The sequence below is a fragment of the Malus domestica genome, chromosome 06 (genome assembly GCF_042453785.1).
Source record: "Malus domestica chromosome 06, GDT2T_hap1".
Taxonomy (NCBI): domain Eukaryota; kingdom Viridiplantae; phylum Streptophyta; class Magnoliopsida; order Rosales; family Rosaceae; genus Malus; species Malus domestica.
The window spans coordinates 35,061,962-35,088,878 of NC_091666.1; the positions used below are offsets into that span (position 1 = coordinate 35,061,962).

Below are 26,917 nucleotides of genomic sequence, written 5' to 3' on the forward strand. Positions count from 1 at the left end.
GTTTCGTTTCATGTGTCTCTATGTACCCAAGCCAAGAGCCAGAGCCACCTGTTAAAGCACACATGTTCGTCTTCCATGCATAATGCACCACTAAATATTTGCCAACCCAATAAATAATTGGTGTGGGTAGATTGAGAGTTGAATTTTTTAATTTGCAGAGTACTACCATTATTCATAGAAAGATAGAATTATATATTGAATAGTACTACCGTCCAGTTATTGGTGGTACATCTTTTAAATCTCTAGCATTGGTGCAATGGATGGACCAACAATATTATTCATACATGCTTTCATTTCTTACCATGCACCTGCGTCAGCGTTTTTTTCATTGAGTACACGTTTAATGCTTCGCTCATTTGATGTATGCTTGCTTACATTGGTGCATAATAAAATTTTCAAACAAATTGACCAAAACATCTTTATTGCAAGCCAACATGTTAAGTTCACTTGAGATCGATTCACCTAAATTTGACATGAATAAAAAAATAGATGTTAATTGAATTTTATTTAGTCGAGTCAATTGGATTATTTATTCATTTATGTATTTTTGAATTAAAATTATGTATTCATTTTAAATATTATAATTATGTATTAACAAACAAATATTTACTGGAAAATATATGTATTAACAAACAAACAGGTTTTATTTTTCTATGAAAAATAATTTAAAATTTGTTCAGTGTCACGCACTCCAAAGAATGCCACCCAAAACAAGACACAAACGCTTTGTTGTGTTGCAATTATTGGTTAAGAAGAAAATAATATGTTTTGTATTCTCTTCTATTATATTATTTGTTTATCGATTATGCCGCTTGAGTATGTCATTGTAGCGGTATAAATGTAAAATATATAATTGAATTAAAATTATTATGATTGTAACCTATTTAGTATAAGTAAATTTATTATATTTGTTTGATACTTCACTGTATGCTAATATTAATAAATCGAATAATATGTGTTTTAATTTTTTCACAATATTAAAATACGGTTGTTGTGACATAGTGGGTGTGGGTAAAATCCATTCGCTGGCAAAGAGGTAGTTTTCGTGTGCCTTTCACTGACGGAACGAGTTGTCGTTTTCCAAGACCTACCAGCAGCAAGGCGTTGTTAATTGCGGGCATCACTAAGTTTTAAAAATAAAGATGCCCTTTTTGGCTTAATCCATTAAACTAACACTGTCCGCGTTTGAGCCATGTATTATAGTTTAGTAATATTTTTTTTATTTGAAAAATTTTAAATTTAATTTTCAAACAAATTTAAGTTACATTATTATTAATTTGTTATGCAATTTAACATAATGTCTGACTGCTTAATGTAGATAATAGTTTTTATAATATTATTTGTTAATAAAAAAATACTGGCATGAGTGCCCAGCCTCCCTCAGAAAAATAAAAGTGTAATAATACTATATCCATTTCTCATACTATTAATTATTTAAGAGTAATGTGTTTTTTTTTTTTAAAAAGAGGACAAATTGTGGCAAATCATGGTTATCCATCTTTTTTAGGGGCCGAGAAGATTTATAGAGGCATTTTAATCACATTTGGTCTGGCTTCCACATCAGCATTTTAATAATAATGTTAGGAAGATTAAATTTTCAAACCAAATGACGGTGGTTGATGATTAGATTATTACTTAAGATTAACGTGTTAATTTTTTTTTATTGATAACACATCATTTGATTTAAAATTTTAATTTCTATACCATTATCCATTATTTAATCCATTATATTGTACGAGTAAGACTGTAGTGTACAATAATAATATATTTTGTATTGTACTACATCATGTTCCATTTGGGAAATTCCGTTCCTATCCCTTCCCATCTCTCTCCTCTCTCACAGAGAGAAGAAGAAGACAACCCTCCAGACTCCGGAGGCAGAAACAGAAGCAAAGCAATTGCTGCTCTGTGACCAGCTGGGTGCTGCTGCTCTCAGAGATCTTTCCTTCCAATTCGGTTCACTCAAAATCCCTAGAACCCTAAAACCCAATTTTCTCCGGATCGTTCTTAAATTCAACGGCAAACACAAAACCCATTTCTGTTGATGCAAACATGAGGATGCGGCCCAGATTTCTTGCACCTTATTCTACCACTATTTTGATATTTTCCACACCAAGTTTGTGTTGATTTGATTTCCAAGCCTCCCCAAAACTTCACCTGGAAAAAGTTGCACACCAACTGGCCTTTTAAATCGCTGTTGGGAGATTTTATCTCTATAACCTACGGATTATTGTGATTTAGTCCCTAAAACTTCTGTGATTTTTCCGACCTGTATTCGACGATTTCGGGCGTCGAGGTTGTCTCAAACTATTCCTCATCACCTCAGGTACCTTATGGACTTATTGCATGTAAAGATTCAGATTTGTGATTTAAAATAATTGAGTTTTAGTAAATTATTAGTTTAAATTACTGGTTTTGGAGAATTATTCATTAAATTTATGGGTTATTTGATGTAATTTTATCTGAGATTCAGTAATTTTTTTTATAGGTTTTGTAGAATATTTCGATTAAATTTCTGGGTTTGGTAGTGGTGTTTTAGTTTGTGTGCATTTGAATGAATCTGGTAATTGGAGTTTTGGATTTTTTGAGTTCTTATATCCGAACTCTCTCTCTCTCTCTCTTCAGTTTCCATCAACCTCTATACTCAAATACTGTCCAAAGTGAAAATTTGTGGAAAGGGAAAAGATTTGTTGTTAGGGAAAAGCTATATTGTTGTAGAAAGATTTGAAATAGCTGAAATAGTTGAAATGTGTTTGCTTTCCATTTATCTCATTTTTATTCGGTGTAAACACTCACTTCTCTGGCTAATTTTTTTGATTGTTTTTCTGGGTTTTGGCAAAAAAGTGGTAATTGTAGATTCTGATATTGAAGGGTTGATCTTTTGGGAAAATGATAAAAAGGGCTGAAAGAAATTTTTATAATGATTCGGGTTTTGTGTGATTGTATTAGTGTTCAGTTGAATCCCCAAGAGACCAAAAGGGGATTAGGATGTTCTATCTGAATTGCAGTTCATTAGGGACATTTTTATTAAGTAGAAGAAGGAATAGCGTATGAGGATTAGTCTTAATTTTAGATTCAACTCAACAGTCAACACTAAGCCCAGCCTAAACCCAACCTAAACCGCTGAATATATATGTGCATTCTTATCAAAATTTTCCGTAGTTTTTCGTTTTTATTCTTCCCTACTATTGTAATAATTTCATTTTCCGAGGATTGTGTTAATTTTTTCACTGCAACTTTGTATGATTTCTGATCATTTCATGTGTTAGATTCAAATTTTTTGAGGATGTTGGACCCAAAGAAGAAGATAGCCATTAGTTGATAAGGAAACGGTGAAATACCTTTATGTAATGAATTTATTTATTTATTTATTTATACTCCCTCCTCTCCCAGACCCTGCGTAAAGCGGGAGCCTTGTGCACTGGGTATGACCTTTTATTTATTTATACTCCCTGCAACATATAAAGAACGTCAACTGTGTGTATCATACTTTTCTGATTTAGCTTTGAGTTATGATTTATGATACTGTAATGGTTTTGTTCTCATAATTCATGTTTGAAGTCAGGAAAACTCATATGTTGCTTTTGCAGTTTGATTAGCAGTTGCTAATTAGAATTGGCTAATTCTTCTTCGTATAAGTATTTAGCAATTGTATGATGAGGCTAATTAGAATTAGTCAGCTTATGGATGCGTTAACATGTTTAAGTAGTAATAATTAAACTCAAAAGATTTTTGGCAACGAAGAAGAAAGAAGAGTGAAATACTGAGGAACAAGTGAAAAGTTGGGACATGGAAAAACAAGATATTTTCCTATTTTTATGTGTATTATATCTATATGAACATCTTAATTCCAAACTTTTGCTATGTAATATATTCTACAAGCACCTATCTTTTGTTCCTTATTGAACACAAGGATGTAAATAGATTTTGATCATTCCACACGTTTAAAACAATTTAAAAACCTGCGGCATCGTGCGGGCATGCATTGCTAGTAATTTGCTAGTTCAATGATATGGGTCTGCTGGATTTGGCCATAAATTTTATTGGCAAGTGTGTTTGAATGTTCTAATCCCGCCTTGCCTTGATTCGGTTGCTATTTTATTCTTAATTGCTTTTTGAGCTGATTAATTAGTGAGTGAGTGAAGTTTGAGCTGAATTATGGTTTGATCTGTATGCACTCTCACTCTGCAGACATCATTAGTTGAATTTCACCATGGTGAGGAAGAAGAGAAATCAAAATCCTGGTGGAGGTGAAGGCTCTCAGCCTCAGGAAGGCAGTGGGGGGAGTGATCAATCTTCCCAGAGGAGTTCACCCGCACCTGCACCCGCACCAGCACCACAACAATACTATGAAGGAGGAAGAGGAGGAGGACCAGGCGGTTACCAAGGTGGAGGAGGAGGAGGACCAGGCGGTTACCAAGGTGGGGGAGGAGGAGGACCAGGCGGTTACCAAGGTGGGGGAGGAGGACCTGGAGGTTACCAAGGTGGAAGAGCCTGGGCCCAACAAGGACCACAGGGGGGACAGAGAGGCTATGGTGGTGGTGGCGGCGGCCGTGGCCGTGGGATGCCACCACAGCAGCAATATGGTTATGGTGGGCCCTCTACCTCGCCCTCACAGGCCCCTGAATTCAGAGGTAGATCCCGGGGTGGTCAGGGAGGAGGAGGTCGTGGAGGAACTGGCAGTAGTGGAAGTAGTCGTGGCCGCGGGGGAGGAGGACCTTCTTTTGGTGGTGGCTCAGCTAGACCATCGGTTCCCGACCTGCACCAAGCGACCTCTGCTCCGTATGTTGCTGGGGTCACCCCTCAAGCCACAGGCCCTGCACCCTCCTCATCCTATGAGCCTCAGCCTTCAGTATTGGTGGAACCTTTGCACCAGATGACCATCCAGCAAGAAGGTGTTCCTGCTCCTTCTCTTGGCAATACAATTCAACCCATTCCGGCCTCGAGTAAGTCAGTGAGGTTCCCTCTTCGCCCTGGCAAAGGCACCACTGGCATAAAATGTATAGTCAAGGCAAACCACTTCTTCGCTGAATTGCCCGACAAAGATTTGCACCAGTATGACGTGAGTTATTTTACCGTCCATATATGTCTTTGTCCTTCTCATATTGTTCTAAAAATCTGTGTTTGATAATTGCTTTCAATGCATATTATTTGTTGTTAGGTTACAATTACACCTGATATTGCATCGCGGAGGTTGAATCGGGCTGTGATGAAGCGGTTGGTGGATTTATACAGAGAATCCCATCTTGGAAATCGGCTACCTGCCTATGATGGGCGCAAAAGTTTGTATACTGCTGGCCCTCTCCCTTTCTCATTGAAGGACTTCAGGATTACCCTTCTGGATGATGATGATGGATCAGGCGGGCAAAGGTGGGATACTTAGTGCTCAAAATTTGTTTGTACATAGTTTCTGTTGACAGTTTTCTTACCCATATGATTATCATTCTGTCCTTCTTGCAGGAGGGAGAGAGAATTTAAAGTGGTTATCAAATTTGCTGCACGTGCTGACCTGCACCATCTAGAACTCTTTCTGATGGGGAGGCAATCTGAGGCTCCTCAGGAAGCCCTGCAGGTTCTTGACATTGTTCTGCGTGAACTGCCTACCGCCAGGTATACGATATCTATCTTCTATATGTGTTCAGTACACATCAATATTCACACATTAATATTGCTCTAGAGCTAAATCTGTTGGACTTGATTGATTGTAGTTACTATCCTGTTGCGCGTTCGTTTTATTCCCCTGACCTGGGTAGAAGGCAGTCACTTGGTGAGGGTTTGGAAAGTTGGCGTGGATTCTATCAAAGTATTCGTCCAACACAGATGGGGCTATCTCTGAATATTGGTACCTGATTTTTGAAGATTTTTAAATCAAAGTTTTACAGCAACTATCTTGATTGTTTTTTCTCCAGTTCACTTCCTTTTATCAATTCGACTTTTCCATTAACATTGACAAAATATCAATGTTCCAGACATGTCATCTACTGCTTTCATTGAGCCACTTCCGGTCATTGAGTTTGTCAATGAGCTGCTCAACCGAGACATTTCATCTAGACCATTGTCTGATGCTGATCGTGTGAAGGTAAGATTTTGTTCATCGTCTTGTGATAAATTGTGAAGGTAGGTTTAGTTTTTGTTTTATCAATCTCCCTAGGGAGCTTCCACTGCAGGATCCTGCTTGTGTTGGTTTGTGTTTTATTCTGGACTGTTCAAACGGTGGAAGTCCATTTATTTTCCTGTAGGTGCAGAATCCCACTGCAGAAGCTGCCTCTTATTTTTCCTTCATTTTGTGTCAAAATCAACTTCATTTCTGTTAAATTTTTGGATGGAATATTGGAATATTTTATCAACTTTTCATCAAGGCTAGATGTTTATTGTGACAAACCAATCTTGTTTGTGTAATGTAACTTTCTCGATATGATGTCTGACAGTCTGTAGAATTAACTTTCACTTTAATTTATAACGGATATCAGAATCATTGTTTTTTGTGTAACAACAGATAAAGAAGGCTCTGCGAGGAATAAAGGTTGAAGTTACGCACCGTGGAAATATGCGCAGAAAATATCGCATATCTGGTTTGACATCGCAGGCAACAAGAGAACTGACGTGAGTATTCACATCTTATGTTGTCATTGGTTACTTGTGTGGATTAGAAATTGCTTACTATCACAAGTTTTGATGATAATGATAAACCCCCCATACTTTTGGACCGATTCATTTGCCCCCATCCTGAATGTCTAATTTCCTAAATGTTCATACACACTATGGACGTGCTTTTAGTATGGTCCCTTTGATCAGCCTTACCTGTCAAAGGGGAAGGATAGAGAAGAAAAAAATCAGAGAAAAATGAAAGAGGAGAGAAAATACACAGAATTGAGAGGAAACTTTGGATCCTGAACCTTTTTGTTATTCTTTTAATGAAGTGAAGTAAAAGTATCATGAAAATGTGAGCAGAGATGATAGAGATGAGGGAGAGAGGAGAGAAAAAACATATAATGGTATACAATAAGCACTAAAAACCATGTGAAATAGGTTTTAGTTTTACATTTCTCATGCCTCTCTTTGCCGTTTTCCTCGCCCATCTCCCTCTCTCGCATTTGTCTCTTAAATTAGAAAAAGTTATTATAAATCTTCATCAGGTAGACTCTTAGTTTTTACTTGAGGCTGCCGCTGCATACACTTGTTTTTCTGACGCTGTTTCTTGATTGTTTAGCTTCCCACTCGATCAGCAAAATACTATGAAATCAGTTGTTGAGTACTTTCATGAAACCTATGGCTTCATCATTAAGCATACCCAGCTGCCTTGCCTACAAGTGGGAAATCAACAAAGGTCAAATTATTTGCCCATGGAGGTAAGAAGTGCAACTTTCTTTGTATTTTATTTTATTTATTTTTAACTGGACAAGCATGTTAATAAGCAATCATTGTGTTCAGGTTTGTAAAATTGTTGAGGGTCAGAGGTACTCCCGGAGGCTGAATGAGAGACAGATTACTGCTTTGCTTAAAGTGACCTGTCAGCGTCCTTACGAAAGGGAACATGACATTATGCAGGTTAGATATTGTGGATTTCTTTTATTGGCTTACATCACAACTGTTACGTTTCATGTATGGTGTACCAATTTTTCATTTAGTGAAATTTAATTTGTTTGTCTTCTGATGTTGACATTCCTTGGGCCTGACTTGTAAAGTTCTACTCACTCGGTATCTGTTGGTTGAAATTTTCACTCTTCAGACAGTTCGTCAAAATGCTTACCACGAAGATCCTTATGCTCAGGAGTTTGGGATTAAAATCAGCGAGAATCTCACTTTGGTTGAAGCTCGCATCCTTCCTGCGCCCAGGGTATATGTTTTTTCAAGCTTTTGGTACCACCCTTTGTTCCTTCACTAAATGGATGAAATTAAGCTGAATCTTGTTTCGCAGCTTAAATATCATGATACAGGCAGAGAAAAGGATTGCCTGCCTCGAGTTGGACAGTGGAACATGATGAATAAGGTATCTTTAGCATAAATCTATGGTTTCCTTTTTCAGAATAGCTTGTAATTGATGAGCACATGAAGCTGGCTGTATACATGTGTCTATATTTTTGTGCATGGCAATTAATTTGCTTCTGCCATGAAACCTTTTATATACTTTGGGCTACATTCTGTGGTGGGGATGTTAGGAATTCTTGTTAATGTTGTGCTGTTGTAGCACTAGCCTAGAAATTAATTGTTTAAAGTAAAATAAGTAGGTGGTGGTGGGTTAGAGAAAGAGTGTGTTTGCAAGTATCTCAAAAAAAAAAAATCCCAGGTTTTTCTTTTTACTTTTTTGGGGGTTTGGGTGGAGGGAAGGGAAAGTGCATGGCAGCCACAGATGTTGTGTGTCTATGAGGTCATACTTAGAAATGGCATTTGTTCTTAGTTTTGGTTCCTTTCAGATTGCTTGTGGAACAATAATGGTATTGTGCACTGGACCGATCACCTATATATCGCATCTCTGCAATGGCATTTGTTCTTAGTTTTGGTTCCTTTGGACTAGTTTGCTAACTTGATCAGTCGCTGATTTAGTTGGCCTTGCACATGATATTCTGCCTATCTTATGTTGGCAATAGAAGGGCATATAATGTTTCTGTTAAGTTCTAGTGGTTTTCTAGAAAAAGGCATTACCACTGGTGGTTGTAACTTGTCGGAGGTTATTGTGGCTGTGTTTCCCATATTGAATGATGATGTTTTTGTCTCTTGTTGAAGTCGAGGGTATAATTGTCTTTATACTTTCTTTGATTTACTATTGTATTGTTTCAGAAAATGGTTAATGGCGGCAGAGTCAACAATTGGATGTGCATAAATTTTTCGTGGAGTGTGCAAGATGCTGCTGCCCGTCGGTTCTGCCAAGAACTTGCTCAAATGTGTAATGTTTCTGGCATGGTATGAGGCCTGTGATGCCCTTATATTTTATTCATTCTCTTCGAAATCTGTGATACCTCATGCAATGTTGGATTTCCCTTAGGATTTCAATCCTGAACCAGTACTTCCACCTATTACCGCTCGTCCAGATCAGGTGGAGCGGGCTCTGAAAACTCGCTACCAAGAAGCCATGACCAAACTTCAGGGCCAGGAGATTGAGCTGCTTATTGCTATCTTGCCTGATAATAATGGCTCTCTTTATGGTTTGGAACTTGAACTAAATTAACTTAATTAACCATATTGCTCTTTCAAAGTTTTGCCATTTTTTTATTTTAGGAATGGATCTTGGACTTGACATTTGTCATTATTTGCTATCCAGGTGATTTGAAACGAATATGTGAGACAGATCTTGGCATTGTTTCCCAGTGTTGTTTAACAAAACACGTCTTTAAGACAAATAAGCAACAGTATTTGGCAAATGTAACTTTGAAGATTAATGTGAAGGTTGGGGGGAGGAATACAGTGCTAGTTGATGCTCTGTCAAGGCGAATTCCTTTAGTCAGTGACCGACCTACTATCATTTTTGGTGCTGATGTCACCCATCCTCATCCTGGAGAGGATTCAAGTCCATCAATTGCAGCTGTGTGTTACTGAACATACATTTGTGCTTTAGCTTGCATGTGAATTTATTCTCTTCGCCCCAGAATGGGGTTTGACTATTTCAAAATTATTATTCAGGTTGTGGCGTCTCAAGACTGGCCTGAAATTACAAAATATGCTGGTTTGGTTTCCGCTCAAACCCACCGACAGGAACTCATCCAAGATTTATTCAAAACATGGCAGGATCCAACAAGAGGGACAATGTCTGGTGGCATGATCAAGTATGACTCTGTTTCTCTCTCTCTCTCTCATTCATTTAGGTTCTTCTAGTATTAGTTGTTGGACATGATTACTTTCCTTTTTCTTAATGCATATAAATAAACTTATGCTTGGGATTATAGGATTCAGATATTTATTCTTTTGAATACAGGGAATTGCTCATATCTTTCCGTAGATCAACTGGGCAGAAACCTCAACGCATCATATTTTACAGGCATGTCTTATATTCTGCTGCCACTACCTTTACTTCGTTTTTTCTCTGATCTGATGGTGTATCTATGGTTGTGCAGGGATGGTGTCAGTGAAGGGCAGTTCTATCAAGTTTTGCTGTATGAACTTGATGCCATTCGTAAGGTAAATCTACTTTTTTAAAATTCAGTTTCTCAACTTTAGTCATAAATTATAACTTCCTTTCTGTTTCGCATCTTTGTCAGGAAATTGATAAACCTTAGTTAATCCCTTTCTCATCTTAATATATACTATCTGTTTTTTTTTTTTCTCCATAATTCAGGCATGCGCCTCTTTGGAGCCAGACTATCAGCCTCCAGTGACTTTTGTTGTGGTTCAGAAGCGCCATCATACCAGATTGTTTGCCAACCACCATAATGACCCGAAAACAGTTGACAAAAGTGGGAATATATTACCCGGTACTAATTCTGCTAGACTTGGAACTTCTTTTCCATGATTTTAAGAACTCATATGTGAAATGTGGTATAAAACGCTTTGACATTGATTTTACAGGTACTGTTGTAGACTCAAAGATTTGTCATCCAACTGAATTTGATTTCTACTTATGCAGCCATGCTGGAATTCAGGTAGCGATTCATTTATTGTATGTTAATGTATACTCTGAAAAGTTTTGGGAGTGTTGTTAAATTAGTAGTCATCATGTTAAACAGGGCACTAGCCGTCCAGCTCATTACCATGTGCTATGGGATGAAAACAAATTTTCAGCTGATGGATTGCAGACCCTTACAAATAACCTTTGCTACACGTAAGTTTGGTGGTGCACCTATTAGTTTCATGTTTGTCATTTTGTTTGTGTTTGTTTTAGTGATTGAGTTCAACTGATGCAGATATGCGAGGTGCACCCGTTCTGTTTCCGTGGGTGAGCGCGCTCTCTCTCTCTCAGATTATTTTTATAACATGCTCATTTCGTTGAATTACTAGTAAATAGTAAAATTGACGAGTTTTCCAATTTGGCAGTGCCCCCTGCGTACTATGCCCATCTTGCTGCATTTCGAGCCCGTTTCTATATGGAACCACAAACGTCGGAAGGGGGGTCAGTGACAAGTGGTGCTAATGCTGGACGTGGATATGGGGGTGGCGGAGGATCAGGTGGACGGGGTACGCGAGCAGCAAGTGCAAACGCTGCAGTGAGGCCCTTGCCTGCTCTGAAGGAGAATGTGAAGAGGGTTATGTTCTACTGTTAGGGGAGGAATAATCTGTCCTGGTCCCTGGTAATAATTGACATTTGACCAAGTAGTTATTAAGTTAAACAGTAAGATAGTGATCTGGTATCTTGATGCATGAGAGATGCATCCCAAATCATATGGTTCTGGTTTGGGCTTTGGCAATAAACAATGTATGTGTTGTTGAACCTGGTGCCACTGCACTGCCACCAATGCAGATATTGGGAAAACATTTCCCCCCAATGATAATAATAATGTGGAATGAGTAATGCTAAGAAGACTAAAGCGTTTTGTAGTATTTACAAATGCGTTATTACTTTACCCGCAGTCGTATTTTATTTGTTTATGAATAAACAAGTGTATATATATATATTTTTTTTTAGTAGAACGATATATGTTACATTAGGGGGGAAGGGGGAGTTCGGCGAAAGTCATAAAGAGAAATAAACAAGTATATTAGAAAAAGGAAGAAGGGAGTAAACCCAATGCAACAAGAGCAAAGAAAAGAAGGCATCAAATCACCCAAAGTAACTTGTATACAAGATCAAATCACAATCCAAGTAACCAGACCATCATCTGGGGCTGCCACTTGTCATGCCAACAAAATGTTGAGTAGTTTCCGTCACGAATTATATGCCTCAAGAAATATGCCTAAACTTTGTCCCTAAGATTTAAGTGACTTTTTCCAATTCCATATGAACAAACGCTAGACTAGACTAGAGGATGAATGGACCACCTTCAAAAAGTTGGCTTTTAAATCAATCCATTCCAATCCACCCAAACAGAAATAGAGTAGAGCTTACTTGAGCTTTTTGATGTAAAGTTAAAGTAGCAACAAAAACAGAACAAATTGCACAAGAAACCGCTGCCCTTGCAAACAAACTTAGTTGAACATGAAAACTGAAAACGATTGGATATTGACCTTGGGATTGGATTGGATTGGATTTGATAGCAGTGGTACTTTGGTCATTTAATAAGCAGCCTCCGGAAAATAAAAGAAATTACATGAAATGAATGAATAGGTGGTGCGGGTGTCGAAAATCAACTAGAACGAAAAGAAAAGAAAAGAAATGAAAAGAAGAGAAAATAAAAGGGAAGAGGAAGAGAATCACACTCAAATCAAGCTGTGCATTCAGCTTTAAGCCCATCATTAAAGTTTTATACTAAAATTAATTGGCAATAAGTTAAGTGACTAATCCCTTAAACCTATTCTCCTTTGCAATGTTTTCTAACTTTCTCAAGTGAGACGTTTCTTCACCCTCTCATATGCCCACTCCTGTGTGGTTGAGTCAATCACGTGAACAAGTTAACGGGTAACGTGAGACATGTGTGGTCATTTTGTCTCATACTTAATGTAACTTGCTCTAATTTCAAAAGAAAGTTGACGTTCCAACCCAAACAAGAATGGTAAAGAATGGCCTAACCTTAGCATGTTTGGATAGACCTGGAAATGATTAATTAGACCTTTGTCAACGTGTCGAAATGAGTATAGAATGTTGACACGGCACAACCCATCAAAGTAACGCATCTATTCATTTTCAATATGACTTGATAAGATAGAACATGAGCACGTTGTTTTCACGCAGCAAAGTGTCGTGTACGATTGTTCTACAAACTTTAAAAAACAATTGTTACACTTTCTGTTTTTATCATAAATACGATTAAATACACCACAACAACAACAACAACAACAACAAAGCCTTTTCCCACTAAGTGGGGTCGGCTATATGAATCCTAGAACGCCATTGCGCTCGGTTTTGTGTCATGTCCTCCGTTAGATCCAAGTACTCTAAGCCTTTTCTTAGAGTCTCTTCCAAAGTTTTCCTAGGTCTTCCTCTACCCCTTCGGCCCTGAACCTCTGTCCCGTAGTCACATCTTCGAACCGGAGCGTCAGTCGGCCTTCTTTGCACATGTCCAAATCACCGGAACCGATTTTCTCTCATCTTTCCTTCAATTTCGGCTACTCCTACTTTACCTCGAATATCCTCATTCTCAATCTTATCCTTTCTCGTGTGCCCACACATCCCACGAAGCATCCTCATCTCTGCTACACCCATTTTGTGTACGTGTTGATGTTTCACCGCCCAACATTCTGTGTCATACAACATCGCTGGCCTTATTGCCGTCTTATAAAATTTTCCCTTGAGCTTCAGTGGCCTACGACGGTCACACAACAATGCTGGATGCACTCTTACACTTCATCCATCCAGCTCGTATTCTATGGTTGAGATCTCCATCTAATTCTCCGTTCTCTTGTAAGATAGATCCTAGGTACCGAAAACGGTCGCTTTTTGTGATCTTCGCTAAATTGCTCCGGTCATTAGTGTGGATAAGTATATAAATGGATAGAGATAGGAAAGCAAACACAAGATGTACGTGGTTCACCCAGATTGGCTACGTCCACGGAATAGAAGAGTTCTCATTAATTGTGAAGGGTTTACACAAGTACATAGGTTCAAGCTCTCCTTTAGTGAGTACAAGTGAATGATTTAGTACAAATGACATTAAAGTACAAATGACATTAGGAAATATTGTGGGAGAATGATCTCGTAATCACGAAACTTCTAAGTATCGGAGTGTGGTATCATCTTGACTTGCCTTATCTGTCTCATAGGTAGATGTGGCAGCTTATCTGGAAGTACTCTTCCTCCATCCAGGGGTGGTATCTTTAACTGATGGAGATGCACAAGGTAATGTATCAATTTCACTTGAAGCTTACTTGTAGTTTCAGGCTTGGTCAAGCGCGATACAAACCATGTAGTAGGAGTCCCCCAAGTCGCCGAGCTAGGGGATTTGCTGAAAAAGGTGACAGACAAGGTAAGCAATCAGAGCTCCGGCTGATTGTTCACCTTCTCCCCATCTTGCAGCAGCATGAAGGATAAAGAGAAGAAAAATGAGAAGAGATGATATGGGATACTTTTGCTTTTGAAGAAGTAACTTTCCACAGGCTTATTCTTGAACTGAGCTGGAGGGTTTTCTGGTTTCCTCCAGAGTATAAGGCCGACTGAAGAATTTGAGGGTCAAAACAAGTCCATCAAATCTAGAGTACGTTCGACCCTGCTGATATGGGATACTTTTGCTTTTGACAGAGTAATGGATGGATCGGCACGTGTGCTGTTACGCTTGTCTCCACATGCTTCCTTGTATCCTTCGCACTTGCCCTATCTGTTCCTCAAGCAGATGCGGTATCTTCCCTGGCAACATAAGATGTTGAAGATGAGTACTCGAGAGCAATGCCAGGTAAGTAATCAGGTAAGGGGTTCCAGGCTGTCAGTTCCTGGCTGGGAGCTTGATTTCAAGTGCTGACTGATTGCTCTCTTTCTCCTTGTCTTGCAGGTAAAAACAAGGCCAAAGGAAAAGACAGGGAAAAAGCATGATATGGGATACTCTTGCTTTTAACCCTGATGATATGAGATATTCTTGCTCTAGTATAGCTTGTTTGCAAAGGTATTATCGGGGGGAAAGAAAGCTGAATATTTCGAAAGGCTTCGTTGGGAGTGCCCTCTCAGATATGAGGAAGGGTTGAGCATTTTTGCAGGTCTGCCTGTCCGTTGGGGATGGAGGTCGACATATATAGGAGTCTCCCTAACAACAAGTAGTAATGCTATTCCTTTACCCTGCTTGGTCATAGCACGGTAGTGGGAGCTGCCAGCTTCACATGTTTTAACTCTATCAGAGCACTTTGAAAAAGTGGTATGTGGTATCTGGCTCTCGAGATTCGGAGAACGATGCTTCTTCGATTTTTGAGAAAGCAATCATGGTGGGGGTCTGGCTCTCGAGATTCGGGAAGCAGTGTCTCTTCGATTTTTGAGAAAGTAATCATGTTGGGAGTCTGGCTCTCGAGATTCGGAAGGCGGTGCCTCTTCGATTTTGGAGTAAGCAATCTTGTTGGGAGTGTTTTCTCGAATGTGAGTAAAGGTTGGGCATGTTTGCTAGTCTACCTTGCCACGAAGCACGGAGGTTGACACACAGGGACTTTCCAATTATCCAGCAGTGGTACTGTTCCTTTACCCTTGTGGGTAATAATATGGTAGCTAGACCTTCAAAATTTATGTGTCTAAACTTTGTTAGTGCTGTTTCTTTGCTATTCTTTTACCTTTCTTGGTCAGAGCGATGTAGTGGGAGCTGCAAGTTTCACGTGCTCAACTTTGGCAGAGACTTTGACAAAGTTATCTGTGGTACCCATGAGCTATTGTTGCGTGTGGGAAGTGGGTGATTGAACAGTAAGATTCATGTGCTTTCTACTTCACCAGAAGTCTTCGACAGAATGCCCATAATTTCCGCAAAGCTAAGTGTGCGTGTGACAGGTGCTGACAAGGCTAGAAAAGAAGGTGCCTCTTCGATTTCTGAGATCGGCCCTCGTGGTCTCTGAGCAGCCCAGCTTTTGAGAAAGCGAGCGCCTCTTCGATTGATTCGGAGAACGATGCCTCTTCGATTTTTGAGAAAGCAATCATGCTGGGGGTCTGGCTCTCGAGATTCGAGGAGCAGTGTCTCTTCGATTTTTGAGAAAGTAATCATGTTGGAAGTCTGGCTCTCGAGATTCGGAGGGCGGTGCCTCTTCGATTTTGGAGCAAGCAATCTTGTTGGGAGTGTTTTCTCGAATGTGAGTAAAGGTTGGGCATGTTTGCTAGTCTACCTTGCCACGAAGCACAGAGGTTGACACACAAGGACTTTCCAATTATCCAGCAATGGTACTGTTCCTTTACCCTCTCTTCGATTTTTGAGAAAGTAGTCATGTTGGGAGTCTGGCTCTCGAGATTCGGAGGACGGTGCCTCTTCGATTTTGGAGCAAGCAATCTTATTGGGAGTGTTTTCTCGAATGTGAGTAAAGGTTGGGCATGTTTGCTAGTCTACCTTGCCACGAGGCACAGAGGTTGACACACAGGGACTTTCCAATTATCCAACAGTGGTACTGTTCCTTTACCCTTGTGGGTAATAATATGGTAGCTAGACCTTCAAAATTTATGGGTCTAAACTTTGTTAGTGCTGTTTCTTTGCTATTCTTTTACCCTTCTTGGTCAGAGCGATGTAGTGGGAGCTGCAAGCTTCACGTGCTCAACTTTGGCAGAGAACTTTGGCAAAGTTATCTGTGGTACCCATGAGCTATTGCTGCGTGTGGGAAGTGGGTGATTGGACAGTAAGATTCATGTGTTTTCTACTTCCCCAGAAGTCTTCGACAGAATACCTATAATTTCTGCAAAGCTGAGTGTGCGTGTGACAGGTGCTGACAAGGCTGGAAAAGTAGGTGCCTCTTCGATTTCTAAGATCGGCCCTCGTGGTCTCTGAGGAGCCCAGCTTTTGAGGAAGCGAGCGCCTCTTCGATTTCTGAGATCGGCTTTCGTGGTCTTTGAGCAGCCCAACTTTTGAGAAAGCAAACACCTCTTCGATTTATGAGATCAACCCTCGTGGTCTCTAAGCAGCCCAGCTTTTGAGAAAGCAAACGCCTCTTCGATTTCTGAGCAGGCGCCTCTTCGATGTCTGAAGCTCCGTCGAGTGCAGCTTTTTATAGGGGCTGGCATTAAGTTCCAAAGCACACTTGAATCTCCACCAGTAGAAGCTTCATTCTTGCACTTCTAAGATCTTGATTTGTCCGACCTCTTCTCTCTTCAATACCTTTGAAAATGTCTGGCCCCTCCGACCGTCGTTTTGACTTGAACCTTGTTGAAGAGGCAGCCCCGCCTTCTCCAGACAACATATGGCGCCCATCCTTCGTCTCCCCTACTGGTCATCTTACCGTTGGGGATTCTGTGATGAAGAATGATATGACCGCTGCGGTGGTGGCCAGGAACCTTCTCACTCCCAAAGATAACAGACTACTTTCCAAACGGTCTGATGAGTTAGCTGTTAAGGATTCACTGGCTCTCAGTGTTCAGTGTGCAGGTTCTGTGTCTAATATGGCCCAACGCTTATTTGCTCGAACCCGCCAAGTTGAATCATTGGCGGCCGAAGTGATGAGTCTCAAACAGGAGATTAGAGGGCTCAAGCATGAGAATAAACAGTTGCACCGGCTCGCACATGACTATGCTACAAACATGAAGAGGAAGCTTGACCAGATGAAGGAAACTGATGGTCAGGTTTTACTTGATCATCAGAGATTTGTGGGTTTGTTCCAAAGGCATTTATTGCCTTCGTCTTCTGGGGCTGTACCGCGTAATGAAGCTCCAAATGATTAACCTCTGATGCCTCCTCCTTCTAGGGTTCTGTCCAGTACTGAGGCTCCGAATGATCCCCCTCCGATGCCTTATCTTTCTGGGGCTCTACCGACTGCTGAGACTTCTCCTAAGCAACCTTTGTGAAGGCTCCATCTTGTTTGTTTATTTTGACTCATGTATATGTACATATTTGTAGCTTATCGGGGATATCAATAAATAAGTTTTCCTTCATTTCAACATATTGTGTTAAATACACCAAAGCCTTCTTCGCTAAGTTCTTTGAATTTTCTTTTGTTGAAGCTTGTATGTTGAAGCTTTCTGAGTGGAGCATGTAGGTTGGGGTAGTGTTCCCTTAATTTTTCGAGTGAGGAAAACTTCTCGGTTGAAGACTTGGAAAATCCAAGTCACTGAGTGGGATTGGCTATATGAATCTTAGAACGCCATTGTGCTCGGTCATGTGTCATGTCCTTCGTTAGATCCAAGTACTCTAAGTCTTTTCTTAGAGTCTCTTCCAAAGTTTTCCTAGGTCTTCCTCTACCCCTTCGGCCCTGAACCTCTGTCCCATAGTCGCATCTTCTAATCGGAGCGTCAGTAGGCCTTCTTTGCACATGTCCAAACCACCGTAACCGATTTTCTCTCATCTTTCCTTCAATTTCGGCTACTCCTACTTTACCCCGGATATCCTCATTCCTAATCTTATCCTTTCTCGTGTGCCCACACATCCAACGAAGCATCCTCATCTCCGCTACACCCATTTTGTGTACGTGTTGATGCTTCACCGCCCAACATTCTGTGCCATACAGCATCGCCGGCCTTATTGTCGTCCTATAAAATTTTCCCTTGAGCTTCAGTGGCATACGGCGATCACACAACACGCCAGATGCACTATTCCACTTCATCCATCCCGCTTGTATTCTATGGTTGAGATCTCCATCTAATTCTCCGTTCTTTTGCAAGATAGATCCTAGGTAACGAAAACGGTCGCTCTTTGGTATTTCTTGATCTCCGATCCTCACCCCTAACTCGTTTTGGCCTCCATTTGCACTGAACTTGCACTCCATATATTCTGTCTTTGATCGGCTTAGGCGAAGACCTTTAGATTCCAACACTTCTCTCCAAAGGTTAAGCTTTGCATTTACCCCTTCCTGAGTTTCATCTATCAACACTATATCGTCTGCGAAAAGCATACACCAAGGAATATCATCTTGAATATGTCCTGTTAACTCATCCATTACCAACGCAAAAAGGTAAGGACTTAAGGAGCGTTTTACAGTGGATTTTATTTTGATTTGAGTGTAAAATGATTATTTTGAAATGTCAATAACAACTCTGATTTTGTTAGTTTTAAAAAGAAATCCTAGCTTTGTGCGGTGTAAAAAAGAAATATTTTATTGGATAAAGTAGGGGTAGGAAGAAGGACGGAGTGGTCATTTCGAAATACAAACCGCTGGTGCACGTCGTTGGGTTGGGGCTTTTTTATTTATTTATAAAATTATTTAGTATATTCAGCTGGGAGTCTGAGGGAAAGTGAGTACTGCGTAGGCAGGCAAGCCCCTTTTCGATTTCCATTTTTCATCGTTCTCGCCTTCTGAAGCTACCGCTACCGCGGCGTTGTACGACGGTCATCGGACTCTGATTTCACGGTAACCACTCGAAACGACTCGTTTTAGGGTTTCGTACTGCCATTTGTTCCCGTTGTTATATGCTAATTTGTGGTATGGATCTACATATTTTGCCCTAAAATTGGTGTTAGGCTTCAGTTTCTCTCACGAAGATTTATTTTCGTTTTTAATTTATATTTTTAAAGTTTTTCTGAAAGGTTTTATCGTCGCTTGGGTTTTTCGTTGCGTTTTGTTTCGGTAGATCGTTAGATCTCGTGCGTTTTTTGCAATGCTGGGAAGCATGTGTGGTTGTTTAGGATTCTAAGAAGGTGATCTTTTAGGGTTTATAGTTGGTATAGTGATTTATTTATTTTATTTATTTATTCTGGGTTTTTTACGTTGGTACTAGAGCAATTGATGATAGCCATTTTATCTTCTGTTTTTATTATTTTTCTCCTACTTTTTTAAGAAACTGAATTTTACATGACATTCGTGGTACATTTTACCAAATTCCAGGAACACATAGGATTTTCGAACTTATCACACCGGAAAATTCTAGGTAACCTTCCCACCTTCTGATTGAAGGTGTTTTCTGTTATTTTAGTGTTTGCTTTGGGGCACTTTTATATGTTGTGGTTCTGGGTATCGAGCTCTCAGCCTTTTGAAAACCCTTGGATATGTTTGTATTCTGGAAAACCCTAACCCATGAGTGGATTCTTTGAGTTGTTGGTGTACATTATGCATTTACTTTCATTTTATACATTCGTTAATACATTGTTTTTGGGTTTATAGCCTTTTATTTCTTTGCTAATGGTTCTTCTGATGCAATACTGATTCTCTGTGTAGACATCATCATGGTGAGGAAGAGGAGAACTGAACTCCCTAGTGGGCAAAGCTCCGAGTCTCATGAACCTGCTGGGGGTCATGGTTCCCAGCGTGCTCCTGAAAGGACTCCGCCACAACAACAGGGTGCAGGAAACTACCAAGGTGGCCGTGGACCGGCCCCCCAGGGAGGTCGTGGAGGCTATGGAGGGGGTCGTGGTGGCCGCGGAGTGCCGCAACAGCAGCAATATGGTGGGCCCCAGGAATATGAACAACAGCAGTATGGTGGGCCACAGGAATATCAGGCCAGAGGCAGGGGAGGACCGACTCAGCAAGGAGGTCGTGGTAGTTATGGAGGTGGTCGTGGTGGTGTTGGCCGTGGAGGACCACCTTCTCCTGGTGGGCCAACCAGACCTCAGTTCCCCGAGCTGCACCAAGCAACCCCAGTTCCTTACCAAGGGGCCACCCATCAAGTTCCTTATCAAGGGCTCACCTCTCCGCCTGTATATGTGGGAAGTTCATCATCATCCCAGCCGCCCGAGCCTTCAGAAGTGGCGGAGCAGCTCGCTGTCCTTACTGTCCAGCAAGAGAGTGCACCTAGCCAGGCTATTCAACCGGTGGCACCCTCGAGTAAATCAGTCAGGTTCCCGCTTCGCCCTGGTAAGGGTAGCACTGGCAGAAGGTGTACAGTCAAGGCAAACCATTTCTTTGCAGAATTACCTGACAAAGACCTCCACCAGTATGACGTAAGCTCTCTTGCCATTTGTCTCTATCTTTTGATATTGTACTACGGTGGATAATATATCTTTTCATCATATGTATTAGGTTACCATTACGCCGGAGGTCACATCAAGGGGTGTAAATCGTGCTGTGATGGAGCAGCTGGTGACACTGTACAGGGAATCCCATCTTGGAAAACGTCTACCAGCTTATGATGGACGAAAGAGCCTGTATACTGCCGGCCCACTTCCTTTCCTTTCAAAGGAGTTTAAAATCACTCTTACTGATGATGATGATGGTCCAGGTGGACAAAGGTGCGTACTCACAGCTCTTTATTTTTAGTTACATTTTTTCTGTGCACTCTTATTTTGTATGTATTTGATCATGGCTTCTTCTTGATGGCAGGAGAGAGAGGGAATTTAGGGTTGTCATAAAATTTGCAGCACGTGCTGACCTTCACCATTTAGGTCTCTTTTTGCAAGGGAGGCAAGCTGATGCACCTCAAGAGGCGCTTCAGGTTTTGGACATTGTTCTGCGCGAATTGCCTACTTCTAGGTAAACAATTTCTTCCGCGTGTTGATGACATGATGACACATTCTTGTTTTATATGTTTGATAGCTAATTTTTTCCTCTTTGTTTGTAGGTACTGTCCCGTGGGCCGTTCATTTTATGCCCCTGGTTTGGGTAGAAGACAGTCACTTGGTGAGGGTTTGGAAAGTTGGCGTGGGTTTTATCAGAGTATTCGTCCAACTCAGATGGGGCTGTCTCTGAATATTGGTACTTAATTTTGTGCTATCCCAACATGCATCATTTCTGTGAATAACAGATTATCTACTTTCATCAATTTGATTGTAGTAATTGTGATGTGTTACACTGCATAGTTATTCCGCTGATTGGTGTTTTGTTTACATGCTGTCTAGATATGTCCTCTACTGCTTTTATTGAGCCGCTGCCAGTTATTGAGTTTGTAACACAGCTACTGAATCGGGATGTTACACATAGGCCACTCTCTGATTCTGATCGTGTAAAGGTTAGGTTTCCGTCATTGTTTCCGTTTTGGTGATTTAATTGTTTCTATTGAGTGTTTGTTTCAAAGTGTGACAATTATTGGGGTGTTGGTACTTTTAATCTGTTTCGTGTTTCCTTGTGCATTTCTGTTTGTGAAAATTAACTTACATGTGTAAAAACTCGTTGACTGGGGTTAATGTTTGTGTAGTTATTTTTGAGGTAACCTTTCATTCTTATATATTCACTTAAAACTATATGTTTTATAGATCTGATGCTGTAGATGCAGCGTGTATCACGGTTGATGTACAGCTATATTTGCCATCATTTTTATATTAGATATCATAGTAACCTTTTAATTGTGAACAGATAAAAAAGGCTCTTCGTGGAGTCAAGGTTGAGGTCACACACCGAGGAAATATGCGCAGAAAGTACCGTATTTCTGGTTTAACGTCGCAGGCAACAAGGGAACTGACGTGAGTACTTATTAACTTTTATATTTGTATATTTCTTATGCTTTCCTATGCTTGTATATTTCTTAACTTCGTATTTGTATTAAGAGCACATTGAGGTGTGTGAAACTTGTTTCCCTGATATTGTATTTTGTCCGTTCAGTTTCCCTGTTGATGAAAGAGGAACTATGAAATCTGTTGTTGAGTACTTCTATGAAACTTACGGGTTTGTCATTCAACATGCACAATGGCCTTGCCTTCAAGTTGGAAATCAGCAGCGACCGAACTATTTGCCCATGGAGGTGAGTTGTTTCTATAATTTCTAGCTTGTAAATACTAGATGTGGATGCTAATGAGCAGTAACTGGATTCAGGTTTGTAAAATTGTCGAAGGTCAAAGGTATTCCAAGAGATTGAACGAGAGACAGATAACTGCTTTGCTTAAGGTCACCTGCCAGCGCCCTCATGACAGGGAGCAAGATATTATTCGGGTGTGTTATCTTTTGATTATTCTATTTATCATGACATATTTTTTGTTGCAGTTGATGCCATGAGCCCTTTGCTTACTGCTTTGTTATTTGATAATATTGTCATCTTGCTGTCCTTAACTTTTATCTTCTGTGTCATAATTTAAATGCTCACATCATTTGAAGTTTTATGGTAGAAGGCATCTCTTATCCAGAAATACAATTGATGGTGATATGTTAATTCCCAGTTTAATATTTTTGTACATGTTACAGACGGTTCGTCATAATGCTTACCATGAAGATCCTTACGCCAAGGAGTTTGGAATCAAAATTAGTGAGAATCTGGCTCAGGTTGAAGCTCGTATTCTTCCTGCACCCTGGGTAAGATATGTAATTGCGTTCAGTCCCAAAAGGTACTTTGATAGTATATCTGTATTGATTTTTATTTTGCGTAGCTGAAATATCATGATACTGGACGGGAAAAGGATTGCCTGCCCCAAGTTGGTCAGTGGAACATGATGAATAAGGTAATATTTTGGCACCCCTCTAAACCCTTATTTACGTTGACTTAAGTGTGTGGTCAATGTGATCTACCTTTCGACCCAAAGAAAGTCCTATTATTTATGCATTAATGTTTCTTTAATGCCTTTATTTATTGTCTTCAGTCACACATGTGAAATTATATATCTGGATATTTGTATGATTGACTTTTTAACTGTTTACCCACTTTACTATGTGATTATTCATATAGTAGTTCCAATGTTTTAAAAGGCTCGCCTTAGGGTGCGCCTAGGTGCCCTGTGAGGCTGGGCTTAAGGGTTGCCGCCTCTGTTTTGAGGGAGTGGGCGGAAGGCGTCGGAAGGCACCGCCTAGGCACGCCTCAGGGGATTTTTTTATTTTATTTTATTTTTATTAACTCCCAAACCCAAATTTTGGGTAGGGTTTTAACTGCCTCATACCTCTTCCTTGCACTATCATCTCTCTGCCTTTTTTTCTGATTTTTATTTTTTTATATAATGGATGTGTGTGCTGTCTGCATGCATTGTTATATGTGTGCTCATTGTGCTTTTCATCCTCTATTATATATATATATATAAAATATAATATTTATATATATGTGTGTATATGTATTTATAATATGTGTGTGCTCAGGGTAATTATTGATTAATAATCTTCTTCTTTTTTTAATGTAATATATGCGTATGCTCAGTGTATATATTAAAAAATTTAGGTCCCGTGAGGCTTCGCCTCATGCCTAGGCTGGGCTATCCCTCAAACGCCTCACCCACGCCTCACCCACGCCTCACGCTTTTAATACATTGAGTAGTTCTCATGTTTACGTGGTTAATAAATACTTAGTTGGACATATGGTTATATCTGTAGACAAATGAATGTCCCATGTCTTGCTCAATTATTACAGCCCATTTGGATTACTATGATATTTTGCAGAAAATGGTCAATGGAGGAAAAGTAAACAATTGGATTTGCATTAATTTTTCAAGAAATGTTCAAGACAGTGTGGCCCGGTCCTTCTGTAATGAACTTGCTCAAATGTGTTACATTTCTGGCATGGTATGGAAATTTTCTTTATTATTACGGTTTCCACTGGCTTTAATTGCATTGTTAGTTTTCTATATTTGGATTTCTCTGATGCTGAAGTGTATTTTTTTATAGGCGTTTAATCCAGAACCTGTACTTCCACCACTCGGAGCTCGACCTGATCAGGCAGAGAAGGCCTTAAAAACTAGGTACCATGATGCAATGACCAAACTCCGGCCCCAGAGCAAGGAGCTTGACCTGCTTGTCGTGATTTTACCAGATAATAATGGCAATCTTTACGGTATGTGTTTGAAATCGTTTGGCTCCATTATCTCTTTCTGCTTTTTATTTCTCTCTATAATATCGTCCCAATTTTGTGTTGTCCTGAAGTTCTAGATTCTTGTATGTACTGATATCCATCCAGGTGACTTGAAACGAATTTGTGAGACGGATCTTGGCCTGGTATCCCAGTGCTGTTTGACGAAACACGTTTTCAAAATGAGTAAACAATACTTGGCAAATGTTGCTTTGAAGATAAATGTGAAGGTTGGCGGAAGGAACACAGTACTTATTGATGCACTGTCAAGACGTATTCCTTTAGTCAGTGACCGTCCTACTATAATTTTTGGTGCTGATGTTACCCATCCTCATCCAGGGGAGGATTCAAGCCCATCAATTGCAGCTGTATGTTGTCGATTATATCTATGGGTTTTAGCTAGTGCTTTTGTATTTGTCTTGAATTCACATGGAGAGTCACAGTTTAATTGTTCACATGTCGTTTATGACACAGGTTGTGGCCTCACAAGACTGGCCAGAAATTACCAAGTACGCTGGCTTGGTCTGTGCTCAAGCTCATCGCCAGGAGCTCATCCAGGACCTGTTCAAAACATGGCAGGATCCTCAGAGGGGTACTGTAACTGGTGGAATGATAAAGTCTCTCTCTCCCTCTCTCTATCTCTCTCAATTATATTAATTCTCTACTTAGTGGGGATTGTTAGGAATTGTAGAACTGAGTTAAATTTGTATGTTAATGTAGGGAACTGCTGATTTCATTCCGTAGAGCAACAGGACAGAAGCCACAGCGCATCATATTTTACAGGCATTTAATGCTCCTTTGCCATTGTTTGTGTCCTATGTACTTCTCCTATTTCTAATGGTGTGTGTATACACGTTTGTGTTTTCAGGGACGGTGTCAGTGAAGGGCAGTTCTACCAAGTTCTACTATACGAGCTTGATGCGATTCGTAAGGTGAACTTGCATTTTTGGGATTATTCTTTAGTATAGTTGTGCATTTTGTTCTTTTTTAGTAATATTATTAACCTCTTTTTGCTTCTGGCATTGTTTTCTTCTTCAGGCTTGTGCTTCCTTGGAGCCAAACTATCAGCCACCTGTGACTTTTGTTGTGGTTCAAAAACGGCACCACACCAGGTTGTTTGCCAACAACCATAATGACCGTAATGCAGTTGACAGGAGTGGAAATATCTTACCTGGTAATTAATTTTACTGAATATGAAATGTTTGGATGATGTAGTTCAGTTTTCATGCTTGTTATACGGAACTTTTACCCAATTTTTTCTGCAGGTACGGTTGTGGACTCCAAAATCTGTCATCCAACAGAGTTTGACTTCTACCTCTGCAGCCATGCTGGAATTCAGGCAATGATTTTTCCTTGTGTTTTCAGTGGGGTGTGTGTTTGTGAAGCAGCATGTTTATAAATCTGTATACACCATGTTTTGACAGGGTACAAGCCGTCCGGCTCATTACCACGTGCTGTGGGATGAAAACAAGTTTACAGCTGATGAACTGCAGTCACTCACAAACAATCTTTGCTATACGTAAGTTGGCTAATTTAGCAGTTTCAGTCATTGAAATTTTTATTTATTCATATTTTCGAATCCTTAAACTCCAGTGCTGAATAGTTGATCTTTTGAACTCTTGCAGGTATGCAAGATGCACGCGTTCGGTTTCCATTGGTAGACTCTCTCTGATGCTTTCTCATTATTTTCTTGTTTGTACTTAAAATAGGCAGTGTTCTGATCTTAGCTTTAAAATTGCAGTTCCTCCGGCGTACTATGCCCATCTTGCTGCATTCCGAGCTCGGTTTTACATGGAACCAGAGACATCAGACAGCGGATCAATGACCAGTGGTGCTCCTGGACGTGGGGGCATGGGTGGCGGTATGGGTCCGCGGAGCACGAGAGCACCAGGTGCAAATGCTGCAGTGAGGCCCTTGCCTGCCCTCAAGGAGAATGTCAAAAGGGTTATGTTCTACTGTTAGAGAGAGAGAGAGAGAGGGAGAGAGAGGAGTCGTTTAGTAGAGGTTGCGAAGAGATGTCGCCTCAAGAGTGTAGGAAGATTATGCATTGTAATGTCGTCGTTTTGGAGTCTGCCTAGTGCCAAAGGGTGTCTATAGCCTTTGCTGCACCTGTGTTTTAGATGTCTGTCGGTTAGTATTTGAAATTTGCCGTTGCAACTGACTGGTATGCGGTTGTTACTGCACTGCGCCAGTCAGGTGTTTTGGCAAGTTAGTAATCTTATGCTCTCGTTTAGATGGAATTCGGACAACTAAAACTAGTTGCTGCTTTCGTTTAATTTATTAAGTGTCTTGTCTTGTACAACTTTCAGCTTTAATTCTCTTGTTGGAATGCATTCTTGCGCTTTGTTTTAAAGGAAAACTAATGAAAAAAATTTGAAACTCTAAGTTTTAATGAAAATGTGTTGCAAGTGAATAGTATAAGAATTGACTTTTTAGTGTAAAAATATGGTTTTTCATTAAACAGTATTGTGAGCTTTTTGTTAAAATTTTCTTGTTTTAATTTATCTTAAAGAAATAACATAAAAGAAGAATGATATGGTTTTTTATTTCCAAGGGATTATGGGATTAGACATTTGCGAAAAGTATCTTTCTAAGTCTACTATTTTCATGAGATTGAATGGATAAGTTTTATTCGTAAGAAATCCGTCGAGTTTTTCATTTCTTCCTTCAAGC

The 26,917-nt window shown here is 40.1% G+C and overlaps 2 protein-coding genes across 5 annotated transcripts; both read left to right on the top strand.

Moving 5' to 3' along the window:
- The first annotated feature begins 1,792 nt into the window (after positions 1 to 1,792).
- Positions 1,793 to 11,469, top strand: LOC103428368 (protein argonaute 1-like). 3 transcript variants are annotated; one of them, XM_070823874.1, is made up of 23 exons: positions 1,795 to 2,326; positions 4,192 to 4,421; positions 4,455 to 5,062; positions 5,162 to 5,370; positions 5,461 to 5,610; positions 5,709 to 5,842; positions 5,970 to 6,079; positions 6,497 to 6,603; positions 7,211 to 7,349; positions 7,432 to 7,548; positions 7,730 to 7,837; positions 7,919 to 7,990; positions 8,779 to 8,901; positions 8,984 to 9,143; positions 9,260 to 9,522; positions 9,619 to 9,761; positions 9,911 to 9,973; positions 10,050 to 10,113; positions 10,271 to 10,406; positions 10,501 to 10,574; positions 10,659 to 10,753; positions 10,836 to 10,867; positions 10,966 to 11,469. In XM_070823874.1, the coding sequence occupies exons 2-23, from the start codon at positions 4,214 to 4,216 to the stop codon at positions 11,190 to 11,192; spliced, it is 3,342 nt and encodes a 1,113-aa protein (XP_070679975.1). In that variant the 5' UTR covers positions 1,795 to 2,326; positions 4,192 to 4,213; the 3' UTR covers positions 11,193 to 11,469. The 3 variants fall into 3 exon arrangements, with proteins under 3 accessions (XP_008364694.1, XP_070679975.1, XP_028959966.1); XM_029104133.2 differs by having other exon boundaries at positions 4,192 to 4,388; positions 4,422 to 5,062; XM_008366472.4 differs by having other exon boundaries at positions 1,793 to 2,326; positions 4,192 to 5,062.
- A 7,269-nt stretch (positions 11,470 to 18,738) lies between these two features.
- LOC103409879 (protein argonaute 1) lies at positions 18,739 to 26,577 on the top strand. 2 transcript variants are annotated; one of them, XM_008348667.3, is made up of 23 exons: positions 18,749 to 18,966; positions 19,441 to 19,483; positions 19,771 to 20,492; positions 20,572 to 20,780; positions 20,872 to 21,021; positions 21,110 to 21,243; positions 21,387 to 21,496; positions 21,841 to 21,947; positions 22,087 to 22,225; positions 22,297 to 22,413; positions 22,663 to 22,770; positions 22,845 to 22,916; positions 23,839 to 23,961; positions 24,064 to 24,229; positions 24,353 to 24,612; positions 24,719 to 24,861; positions 24,965 to 25,027; positions 25,113 to 25,176; positions 25,283 to 25,418; positions 25,510 to 25,583; positions 25,669 to 25,763; positions 25,870 to 25,901; positions 25,986 to 26,577. In XM_008348667.3, the coding sequence occupies exons 3-23, from the start codon at positions 19,779 to 19,781 to the stop codon at positions 26,204 to 26,206; spliced, it is 3,237 nt and encodes a 1,078-aa protein (XP_008346889.1). In that variant the 5' UTR covers positions 18,749 to 18,966; positions 19,441 to 19,483; positions 19,771 to 19,778; the 3' UTR covers positions 26,207 to 26,577. The 2 variants fall into 2 exon arrangements, with proteins under 2 accessions (XP_008346888.1, XP_008346889.1); XM_008348666.3 differs by lacking the exon at positions 19,441 to 19,483 and having other exon boundaries at positions 18,739 to 18,966.
- The last annotated feature ends 340 nt before the right edge of the window (positions 26,578 to 26,917 follow it).

Coding starts and splice junctions, on each gene's coding strand:
- LOC103428368 (XM_008366472.4), top strand. CDS start 4,214: ATGGTGAGGAAGAAGAGAAATCAAAATCCTGGTGGAGGTGAAGGCTCT. Junction 6,604..7,210: donor CAGGCAACAAGAGAACTGAC/GTGAGTATTCAC, acceptor TTGATTGTTTAG/CTTCCCACTCGATCAGCAAA. Junction 10,754..10,835: donor ACAAATAACCTTTGCTACAC/GTAAGTTTGGTG, acceptor CAACTGATGCAG/ATATGCGAGGTGCACCCGTT.
- LOC103409879 (XM_008348666.3), top strand. CDS start 19,779: ATGGTGAGGAAGAGGAGAACTGAACTCCCTAGTGGGCAAAGCTCCGAG. Junction 21,948..22,086: donor CAGGCAACAAGGGAACTGAC/GTGAGTACTTAT, acceptor TTGTCCGTTCAG/TTTCCCTGTTGATGAAAGAG. Junction 24,230..24,352: donor TAATAATGGCAATCTTTACG/GTATGTGTTTGA, acceptor ATATCCATCCAG/GTGACTTGAAACGAATTTGT.